The sequence below is a fragment of the Populus nigra genome, chromosome 1 (genome assembly GCF_951802175.1).
Source record: "Populus nigra chromosome 1, ddPopNigr1.1, whole genome shotgun sequence".
In the NCBI taxonomy this organism is placed as follows: domain Eukaryota; kingdom Viridiplantae; phylum Streptophyta; class Magnoliopsida; order Malpighiales; family Salicaceae; genus Populus; species Populus nigra.
This window is the reverse complement of record NC_084852.1, coordinates 35,522,623-35,532,975: the sequence shown is the minus strand read 5'-3', so window position 1 is coordinate 35,532,975 and position 10,353 is coordinate 35,522,623. Positions and strand designations below refer to the sequence as shown.

Genomic DNA, 10,353 nt, shown 5'->3' with positions numbered 1-10,353 from the left:
ATATACCCCAATATCATTTTTTAAAAAAAATAAGTTAATCGTATTTTTTTATATAGTTATAAGCCTATTTAAACAATAAGCAAATCCTAAATAATACAGAATAAGCTTCTTAAATTATCATAAATTAATATAATATTGTATTAATACTTTATTTTAACGTTAATACTAAAAAAATATTTCACTTAAAAAGCAAATGAAAACAAAGATATTCAAATGATAAAATTACTTTAGAATTCATTAAATTATCAAATGGAACTTTCAAGTCTTTATATATATATATATATATATATATATATATATATATATATATATATATATAGTTTTGCATGAGTATTTGCAGCAAAAATAAACACTTTGGATAGCCAAGTGGCTGATTGATCGACCAGAGAAATAATTGACGAACACCGACGACTGTCCACCTAAAAACAAAACTTTTCTCCTTAGAATTAATTAAGTTCAAAGGAAGAATGCTTTCACCTAACCTCCTTTATGTATAATATCCCAGTAGAGAAGATTAAAAAAAAATGAACTCTTTTGAGGAGGACTGAATCCTAGGTCAAGAAACACTTACTTTCAGGAAAAGGCTGGGAACATTCCCCTCCATTTGGATTTTCCATATCTATAAACTCAAGTTTTAAATTAGTTTTTTAGCAGTTTAACACTTATCTCCGGTATATACTAGATTAAAAAAAAATCACAAGCCTAATATTATTTCAGATATGGCATAATTAATTGTTTTAAAGGGAAACAAAAAGGAGTCCTTTTCCTCCCTTACTCTGAAAGCTGCCAGTCGGAGTCAGACTAGTGAAACTTCTTCGCAAAATTAACTTCTCGGATATTATTTATTTATTTATTCTTTGTTTGGCGGTACACAAGAGAATGAAGCTGCCAAACTGGTCGCATGTGAGATATACTATCTATTATTCAGTCAACAGAGGAAGCTCTACGGTGCTTACATGTGCGAAAAGGAATTCAAGCATGCCAACATTTCCTGCTTTAAGCTTTCCAGCACCAGCAAACATGCCCTCTCCTCTTCCCTTAATGGCATTTATGTCCCTATACGATATATCGTGCCCTGGTCTTTTTAAATTAATCACGCCAGGAGGACAATTGAATTATGACGATGATAATATAAAAAAAACCCCCACTTTATTGTCAACAATTAAAAAATCACATGAATCAACAAAATATTTTTGATGAAAAATATACATGTCTCTTTCATAATTTTATTATTTTATTATTTTTTTATAATTTTATTTTTATTATTGTGTAATTAAATAAAAATAAATTTTAAAAATAAAGTTATTAAACCTGGTTAGCTCGAGTTTCAGGTTACTAGTTAAACGAGTTGACTCGAATCATTTTAAAATATCTTGATTTTGATATTTAAAAAAAAACATTAAGATGAATTTTTTTTATCAAATCAAGTTTTAATCAAGTTAATTAAATTAAGTTATATTAGAACAAGTTTCATATAATTTAATTTGAAATCTTACTATAACTAGATCCAGGATTGATGAGTTACCATGTTGACCCATAAATTTATCCATGTTTAATAATATTGTCAAAAGTTTCTTGCAATAGCAACAGTAAATTAATTAGTGTTAGCTAAATAAATATTTTATTTATCCATAATTTATTTTAATCTTGTTAATGTTTGATGTTAAGTAATTTTTTTTAAAATACTATTTAATAAGATTTTAACCTTGAGAATGAATGAATTCTATTTTTAATTTAGAATCAAATATATTTATTAATGTTTTTTTCAAAACAACATTTTAACGTTTTTAACCCATGTTCTTTATTTACTCCTCAATTGTCCTCCTAAGAAACACATCTAAACATATTAATTATTTCCTCAAGCAATGTTATTAAATTACGTTTTAATTGGTTAGATAGAATTACGTTTTAATTCGTTTGACAGAATGACCTTATGATAAACATTTGAAAAAGCTTGAAAAATCGCAGTCAAGTGAGATCGTAATTGACTTAGGATTCAAAACAATAAAACCATTAAAATCATGATTTTATAAGCAATTTTTATATTTCTAGCTTGTTCTCTATTGCAATTTAAAAATGTGGTTATGATTGGTTTTCAAAGTACTTTTCACTGGAAAAAATATTAAAATAATATATTTTTTAATTTTTAAAAAATTATTTTTGATATCAACACATTAAAATGATCTAAATATACCAAAAAATATTAATTTAAAGTAAAAAAAAATAAAATTTTTTTAATTTTTTTTAAAATACTTTTGAAACACAAAAACAAACAGGCCTAGGCGAAAGATTATTTATTAATTAATATAAACTATCCACTAATTCTAGTTAAAAAAAAGGGGAGTTTAAGAACTTTTGTTCTCAGCTTCCATAAAACTTAAATCTAAATAAAATCAAATGAACATCATTTATTACATGATATATACAGATTTAATTATTGTTGTTTTTTTATATCTAATTTGAATTAATGCGGTAGGACATGGTTGTCAATTTTAGTGCAAGACAAGGACACGCATGTCCTTCTCCGGAGAACACCTCGACACTTCCACTTCGCCTTCCCTCCGTAACCGCGTCTCTATTTTACTCGAGAAAACTCGTTTTTGACCCAGCAGCCAGTTTAGCCTTCAAAATACAAATACTCTCTGCATAAAAAAAACACAAATATAAAGAAATAAATAAATAAGAAAAGGCGATTCAAAACAACAAAATTAAATAATTTGAAAAACGTGTGGACGGTGAGAAATGCTTAATGGGACACATCATTTTCGTTCTGGCTTCGTAAGATGTTCCACATGTATAAATAAGGTCACACACAGGCACATAAAGATTCATCAAAAAGAAAAATAAAAAGCAGTCTTCACAGACACCTCCAGCGCATCCATTGCTCTCTTACCGAGCCCCTCTTTCTTGGTCTTCGACACCCATTTTCTATCATCTCCGCAAAAGCATACAGCCGTTGTAGAGAAAAAAAGAGGGAGAGAAACAGGATGGCACTAGCTACAGAAATCATTGGGGGTCGTTTGATTGATGGATCACCATTTTTACCAGCGTCAAAAATGTTGACGAACCAACGGGTAGGAATGGTTAGGAGGAACCAGTTCTTGGGGAGTCCAGTTTTGGTGCCTTCGCAACAAATTAGAAGACAGGAGCAGTTGAAGAGAGCCGTGAGGGCTCCTGTGGCAGCTATTAGTGAAGATATAATTAAGACCAACAACAAAACTACTGTGCCTGAAAAGGCAGTGAATTTCAAGGTGAGAGCTGTGGTGACTGTGAGAAACAAGCACAAGGAGGACTTGAAGGCTACTATTGTGAAGCAGTTGGATTCTTTCACTGACAAGATTGGGAGAAATGTTGTTTTGGAGCTTATTAGCACTGATGTTGATCCAAGTAAGTCAAGCAAATCGTATTTCTCTTTCTGGGTACCATATAAAAGGGTGATCATCGATCATTAGCACTGCTCTTGGGATTCTTAGTAATGATCAGTGATCGTTCAGTTTTCAGTTTTCTTTGTTGTGTTATAAAGAACCTAGCTTGATTTACATGTTTAACACAATTAATTGCGCCCTTAAAGACCCGCATATTTTGTTTAGATCATACTTATAGTTCAACAATGATCTTAATTGGTTCTTGTAGAAAGCAAGGAACCAAAGAGGAGCAAGCCAGCTGCGTTGAGAGACTGGTCAAAGAAATCAAATCTTAAAGCTGAGAGGGTCCATTACACTGCCGAATTTACAGTTGACTCAAATTTCGGTGTGCCTGGGGCAATCACAGTGAGCAACAAGCATCAACAGGAGTTTTTCATGGAGAGTATCACCATTGAAGGTTTTGCTTGTGGTCCAGTCCATTTCCCTTGCAACTCATGGATACAATCTAAGAAAGATCATCCTGGGAAGAGAATTATTTTCTCTAATAAGGTATGTGTCGCTTTTTTGTTTTTTTTTCCTTCTCGGAATTATGCCCTTTTGGAAAAAGCAAGATATGGTTAGATTTGATTTTTTTAAAAAAAAAATTTGTATGTTGTTGCTCAATAATATACGATCCATAAAGGTCAAACCAGATATTAAATCGATGCAGTTAGGTTTTGACTTCTATGCAAATGAGGGAGTAGAACAAATCAGAACCTGCTGACATTTGAATTTTCAACTCCTCCTTTTTTCCTTCTGGCCATTTTAAAGTTTGGCTTTGCTTGCGTGGGACTCTGATCATAATTGTTTTTCCTCGTCTTTCAAGAGGGGAGGATGGGGGGTTTAAGGTTGAAGTGATCAGCAAGAGATTACTACCAGCTCTTCCCAGCAGGATATTAATTTAGTTTGACTGAGTTAAAAAAACAGGAAAATTGAATCTCCATACACACGTCACTTTAAAAATAAGTAGTGGAATGCCCACTTTGATGACAAACCTTGAGGAAAAAGTAAATTGGCAACAACACCTTTATTTTGATTCCCCTATAATTGGACGGGTCACTCTCTTGAATAGACCATGAACCCATGAGCCTCAAGCAACTAGAATATGGATGGGCCACTAGGGCAAGAACTTGTCTCTGTTTTTTTTTTTTTTAAAAAAAAAATAGAAACTAAAGGTAGGGTTGGAGTGCAACCTGTTTTTTTATTTATTAAAATATAGTTTTTTATTTTAAATTAATTTTTTTAATATTTAAAAAAACATATATATCAAAAAGCCGCCCCACTAAAATATAGATTCAACCAATTTGTACTTTGATGTGATAAGTAATAACTTCCGTCTTCCTTACACGAGCTTGCACATGATACATCTGTCGGTTCAGTTTGTTTGTATTAATGTATCGTAACTGTGTAAGACAACTGTCATCTGATCACTGATGCCTTCAAAAGTCCTTGATTGTGCTGTGCATGGATCATGCTCCTCTTGTTTGTAAATTTTATTAGGAGAATGGTCTCATGTACTTCGATTAAGATAGGCTAATTGTGGGCCCACTTAGACTGTACGCATGAAGTAGAATTTTTATTTATTTATTTTTATTTTTAATAATTATTGTGCGTGGTCTTCATTTGAGCAGCCATATTTACCAAGTGAGACGCCAGCTGGGCTTCGAGCATTGAGAGAGAAGGAACTGAGGGATCTTAGGGGCGATGGAAAGGGAGTTAGAAAATTGTCAGATAGGATTTACGACTTTGATGTGTACAATGATCTGGGAAATCCAGACAAGAGCGTTAACTTGACTAGACCAAGTCTTGGCGGTAAAAAAATCCCATACCCAAGACGATGCCGTACTGGTCGCCTCCCAATGGACTCTGGTTAGTGTGGTCTTGCCATCACCCCCCGCGCCCCCCCCCCCCCCCCCCTCCCCTTTAATTTGATAATTCGAACACTTACGAATCCAGGAAAAGAAAATGTGGTTAATTATGTTGGTCACCGATTAGACATCTCGATCTCTCTTGCATGTGTAATTGCTGAACAATTTCTTGCATGCGTACCAGATATCACTGCAGAGAGCCGAGTGGAGAAGCCATTGCCACTATACGTGCCTAGAGATGAACAATTTGAGGAGTCTAAGAAAAACACTTTCTCAGCTGGGAGGCTTAAAGCAGTGCTTCATACCATAATACCATCCCTGAAGGCAACCATTTCTGCTGAAAATCATGACTTCAGTGGCTTCTCAGACATTGATATTCTCTACAAAGAAGGGCTTCTTCTTAAAGTAGGGTTGCAAGATGAAATCTGGAAGAACCTACCATTGCCGAAAGTGGTTACTAAGATACAAGAATCAAGTGAGGGATTGCTCAAATATGACACGCCAAAGATCCTTTCCAGTGAGTACACTTGATTCCTCTTTTTTTTTTTTTTTGCATCATTCGTTTTCCAGTCTTGCATTTTTTATTCACCTGTTTCGTTTAAGATCATAAGAACTATGGAACTTTTTTGACCATACAATATATCTAGCATTAAAACAAGATATATAGACATGGAAGCAATCTTGATTGTATAATTTACTAGGTAAACTCACTTGTTAAGTTTTCTATATAGCCAGAATTTTGATCGTATGATTCATTAGAGTTAGGTTCCTTAGCTGTGGATGGCTTGTTTTTAATCGGTTCTTGAAGATTTACTTCCATTAAAATTATACTAACATAAAAATACCAAAAAAAACACACACAAGAAATAAGTAAATAAATATTAAACTCCCGAGAAGAAAAAAAAACACTAAATAAATAAATAAAAATCACAGGTAAATATTCTGGCAGCCCACCACGCATTTGCCATCATTTAGTGGGATCCAAGTCATGCACGCTCAAAAAGTTTTACAAGAAAAAAAAGGTGGATAGTCTGGTTTTCGTAGCTGTTCGCAAGGAAGAATATTCGTGTCTAGCATTTGATTACAAGAGAGAAAAAGTTCACCAGTGATTTGTCCATTTCCCTTTGTCGGATGCCTAATCGGGAACCAATCTTGGATGTTTTAAAAAACGTGTTTGTGAGTTTTCAATGCCTTAATGGCACTGCACAGTTCTTTATGTCCAAAGTGGATTTCCTGTAGACTCACAATTCACGTGTAAGCATCAAAACATAATTAATTACTCAAAACCCAAAATCTAAAATCATGTGATTTGCACTATTGCAGGGGACAAGTTTGCCTGGTTGAGAGACGACGAATTTGCTCGTCAAGCCGTCTCAGGAGTTAACCCAGTTAGCATTGAGAGCCTCAAGGTTTTTCCACCAAAAAGCAATCTTGATCCTGAAATTTACGGTCCGCAAGAATCCGCTTTCAAGGAAGAACACATTCTGGGCCATCTTAATGGCTTGTCCGTTTCTCAGGTGATAATCATAAATTTCCTTCTTTCCTTTTGTTATGTTAAAAAAGACTTGCATTATCACGTGTGTTTTTGTTCTTTACTTTCTTCTTTCTTTTTTGATGCTGCTCAGATCTTATGCTTAATGCACTTGTTCTTAATCATGCCTCCTCTAAATATTACTGTTTATTATATCACTTTTGCAGGCCTTGGAGGAAAACAAACTGTTTATAATTGATTACCATGATGCTTATCTCCCATTTTTGGACCGGATTAATGCCCTTGATGGTAGAAAAGCGTATGCAACTCGTACCATGTTTTTCTTGACGCCTATGGGGACACTTAAGCCCATCGCTATAGAGCTTAGCCTCCCACCAGCGGGGCCAAATTCCAGATCAAAGCGTGTGGTTACACCTCCCATGGATGCAACTAGCAATTGGGTTTGGCAACTCGCTAAGGCTCATGTTTGCTCCAACGATGCTGGTGTTCACCAGCTTGTCAATCACTGGTAAGAACAAAAGTTTGAATAACTCAAGTTATCAAAAGATGACCATTAAGTTGCTTGAACAATGATGCATGGTTTTAGACGTTGGCGGATTAATGGAAATGTTATGATGATTATAGGTTACGTACACATGCTTCCCTGGAGCCATTTATACTAGCAGCGCACAGGCAAATGAGTGCAATGCATCCTATTTTCAAACTTTTGGATCCACACATGAGATATACACTAGAGATCAATGCCTTAGCCCGCCAAAACTTAATCAATGCTGATGGTGTTATTGAGTCTTGCTTCACTCCCGGCCGCTATTGTATGGAGATCAGTGCAGCTGCCTACAAAAGCTCTTGGCGTTTTGACAAGGAAGGCCTCCCTGCCGATCTCATTCGCAGGTACATTTACTAAGCACTACTTTTTAATAAACAGCTCCTAAACACTATTCCCCTAAGCACGCAAAGATAGGATCAACATGGATCAGAGATTAAGCATGTATTTGTAGAAACTTCGCATTTAACATGAGTTTATCTTTGTCACCGTTGCAGGGGTATGGCAGTACCTGACCCGACACAACCACACGGTCTAAAGCTTCTAATTGAGGACTACCCATATGCCCAAGATGGGCTACTAATCTGGTCTGCAATCGAGAACTGGGTTCGCACCTATGTTGAGCGTTACTACCCAGATTCAAGCTTGGTTTGTAATGACAAGGAGCTACAAGCATGGTATTCTGAGTCCATCAATGTAGGTCATTTCGATCTTCGTGATGCTGAATGGTGGCCCAAGCTGGAAACCACTGATGATCTTGTCTCGGTCCTCACCACCATCATCTGGCTTGCATCCGCACAACATGCCGCGCTCAATTTTGGGCAGTACCCCTATGGTGGTTATGTGCCTAATAGACCACCCCTAATGAGAAGATTAATTCCCGAAGAAAATGACCCCGAGTATGCAAATTTCCTGGCTGATCCACAAAAATATTACCTCTTGGCCCTGCCAAGTCTATTGCAAGCAACAAAATTCATGGCTGTGGTGGACATGTTATCAACACACTCACCGGACGAGGAGTACATAGGGGAACGACAACAGCCGTCGATATGGTCAGGCGATGCTGAAATAATCGAGGCATTTTATGAGTTCTCGGCAGAGATTCAGCAGATCGAGAAGGAGATAGACAGAAGGAATGCTGATCCTAGCCTTAAGCACCGGTGTGGTGCAGGGGTGCTGCCATATGAATTACTAGCCCCTAGTTCAGGACCTGGAGTTACATGTAGAGGTGTCCCAAATAGCGTGTCAATATAAGCCAAAATAAACCTGGACTCGAGTAGCGGCATGGAACTTGCCCCTGTAGTTTATTAATTAGGTATTTTTAGGCCGCTCAAAGTTGGAGTCGGTACCGAGAGTAGGCCATTCCTACATTTTTGTGTCCATATAATGCATTATAGTTCTGGCTGCATTTGTAACATAGGATTGTATATGACATATAGACTTTAGAATAAGGATTGCGATAAATCATATCCAAGTGCCATATATAATAAAGTTAATGAGAAATGGGTTGAACTTAAATTTGGGTCTCAAGATGTTTTACAATTTAGATAGCGCTCCAAGCAATCATATGATCTCTCTTGGTTATTCTGACCATACATCTAAAAATTACTCTTCTTTTCTTTTATGAGCATTATAAATTGATTTAACCAGGTTTCTCTGTATTATTTTCATAAAGAAATTTCCGACACCTATCAATGAACCACTTGCTTTCACATAATAACCTTTTTCTCGAGAGCTAACCTTGGACTTTCAAAAATCATGCTCATTCATATCTCATTGTTGAAATGATAACAAAAAGGATGCTAGTTTTGAAATTACTTTGAAAATTAATTTGATCATAAATCCAATATACACACCATTCAATGCATGCGTTTCTTTGATTATTTTGCATATTAAAAATGTAAATTGACTCGATGTTTAAAATAGTTTGTTTGATTCTTTTATGGTATATTATTTGATAATAAATAATAAGGTGTCCTTCTATGGATTTTAACAGCAAAATATTTGACTCAAGACTCAAGGTTTTATCAAGAAAAATTATTTTTTTGAGTAATTATTTTATCAGCACGTATAATAACCAATAACTTAGTTCGTGAAGTCATGACCTTCATGAAAAGGCTCTTCACGTTTTGGGAGTATCACTTATTGATTCAAGTCGCTTGTTTAATTAAAAAAGATTTTTAAAAACACGTAATACATGTTATATCTTATGGCTATAAAAGAAAGGGAAATTTATAGACTCAAAAAGTATTTGAGAATTAGGTTTTATGATTTTTTTTGTTTATTTTTTATGAGATTATCTCAGTCTTATGATCTAGATTACAGGTTTTGCGAGTTAACCCAATTAGACTTAAGTCATTTTACTGTGTTTTTTTTTATTAGAATGATTTTTTTTTAATTTCATCATTCAACAATGAATTTATTGAGAATGAGCTTCATAATTTGTTTTGATTTTCTTTCTCGGTGTTAGCTAGTCTTACGACCTGGATTGTGAGTTTGGTAAGTTGACTCGAGTTATTTTTTTTGTTTTTTTTTATGAGGTTATTTCAGTCTTATGATTCGGGTCATAGGTTGACAAGACAACCCAAGTTGACTCGAGTCATTTTTTTGTATTCTTTTTTTTTAATTATTTTTTTTAATTTCATCCTTCAATATTTAATTGATTGGAAAATAAGCTTCTTAATTTATTTTGATTTTTTTTAATGAAGTTATATTAGTTTTATGATCTGGGTTGTGCTTTTGGTAAGTTAACTCGGATTGACTTGAGTCATTTGTTTTGAGTTTTTTTTTAAAGTGATTTTTTAAAAAAAAATATATCTTTTAATACTAGATTGATTATGAAATAAATTTAATAACATATTTGAATTTATTTTATATAAAATTATCATTTCTCATGTAGCGTGTCGGACGGACAGGAATCGAAGTATGAAAACATAAATCAAAGCAATGAGAAATAAAAAGAATAAAATCTAAGAAGAATGAATAATATGTATATTCTAATAAGATTAAAATAAAATCTATAATGTTGTGAAGAATCATGGTCTT

General features: G+C 34.3%; 1 protein-coding gene across 1 annotated transcript; it reads left to right on the top strand.

Moving 5' to 3' along the window:
- Nucleotides 1–2,821: 2,821 nt before the first annotated feature.
- Nucleotides 2,822–8,826, top strand: LOC133672716 (linoleate 13S-lipoxygenase 3-1, chloroplastic-like). Its single transcript, XM_062093221.1, has 8 exons — nucleotides 2,822–3,387; nucleotides 3,634–3,914; nucleotides 5,036–5,273; nucleotides 5,457–5,789; nucleotides 6,596–6,789; nucleotides 6,971–7,272; nucleotides 7,389–7,655; nucleotides 7,806–8,826. Exons 1-8 carry the CDS (start codon nucleotides 2,988–2,990, stop codon nucleotides 8,560–8,562), a joined length of 2,772 nt encoding a protein of 923 aa, XP_061949205.1. The 5' UTR covers nucleotides 2,822–2,987; the 3' UTR covers nucleotides 8,563–8,826.
- The last annotated feature ends 1,527 nt before the right edge of the window (nucleotides 8,827–10,353 follow it).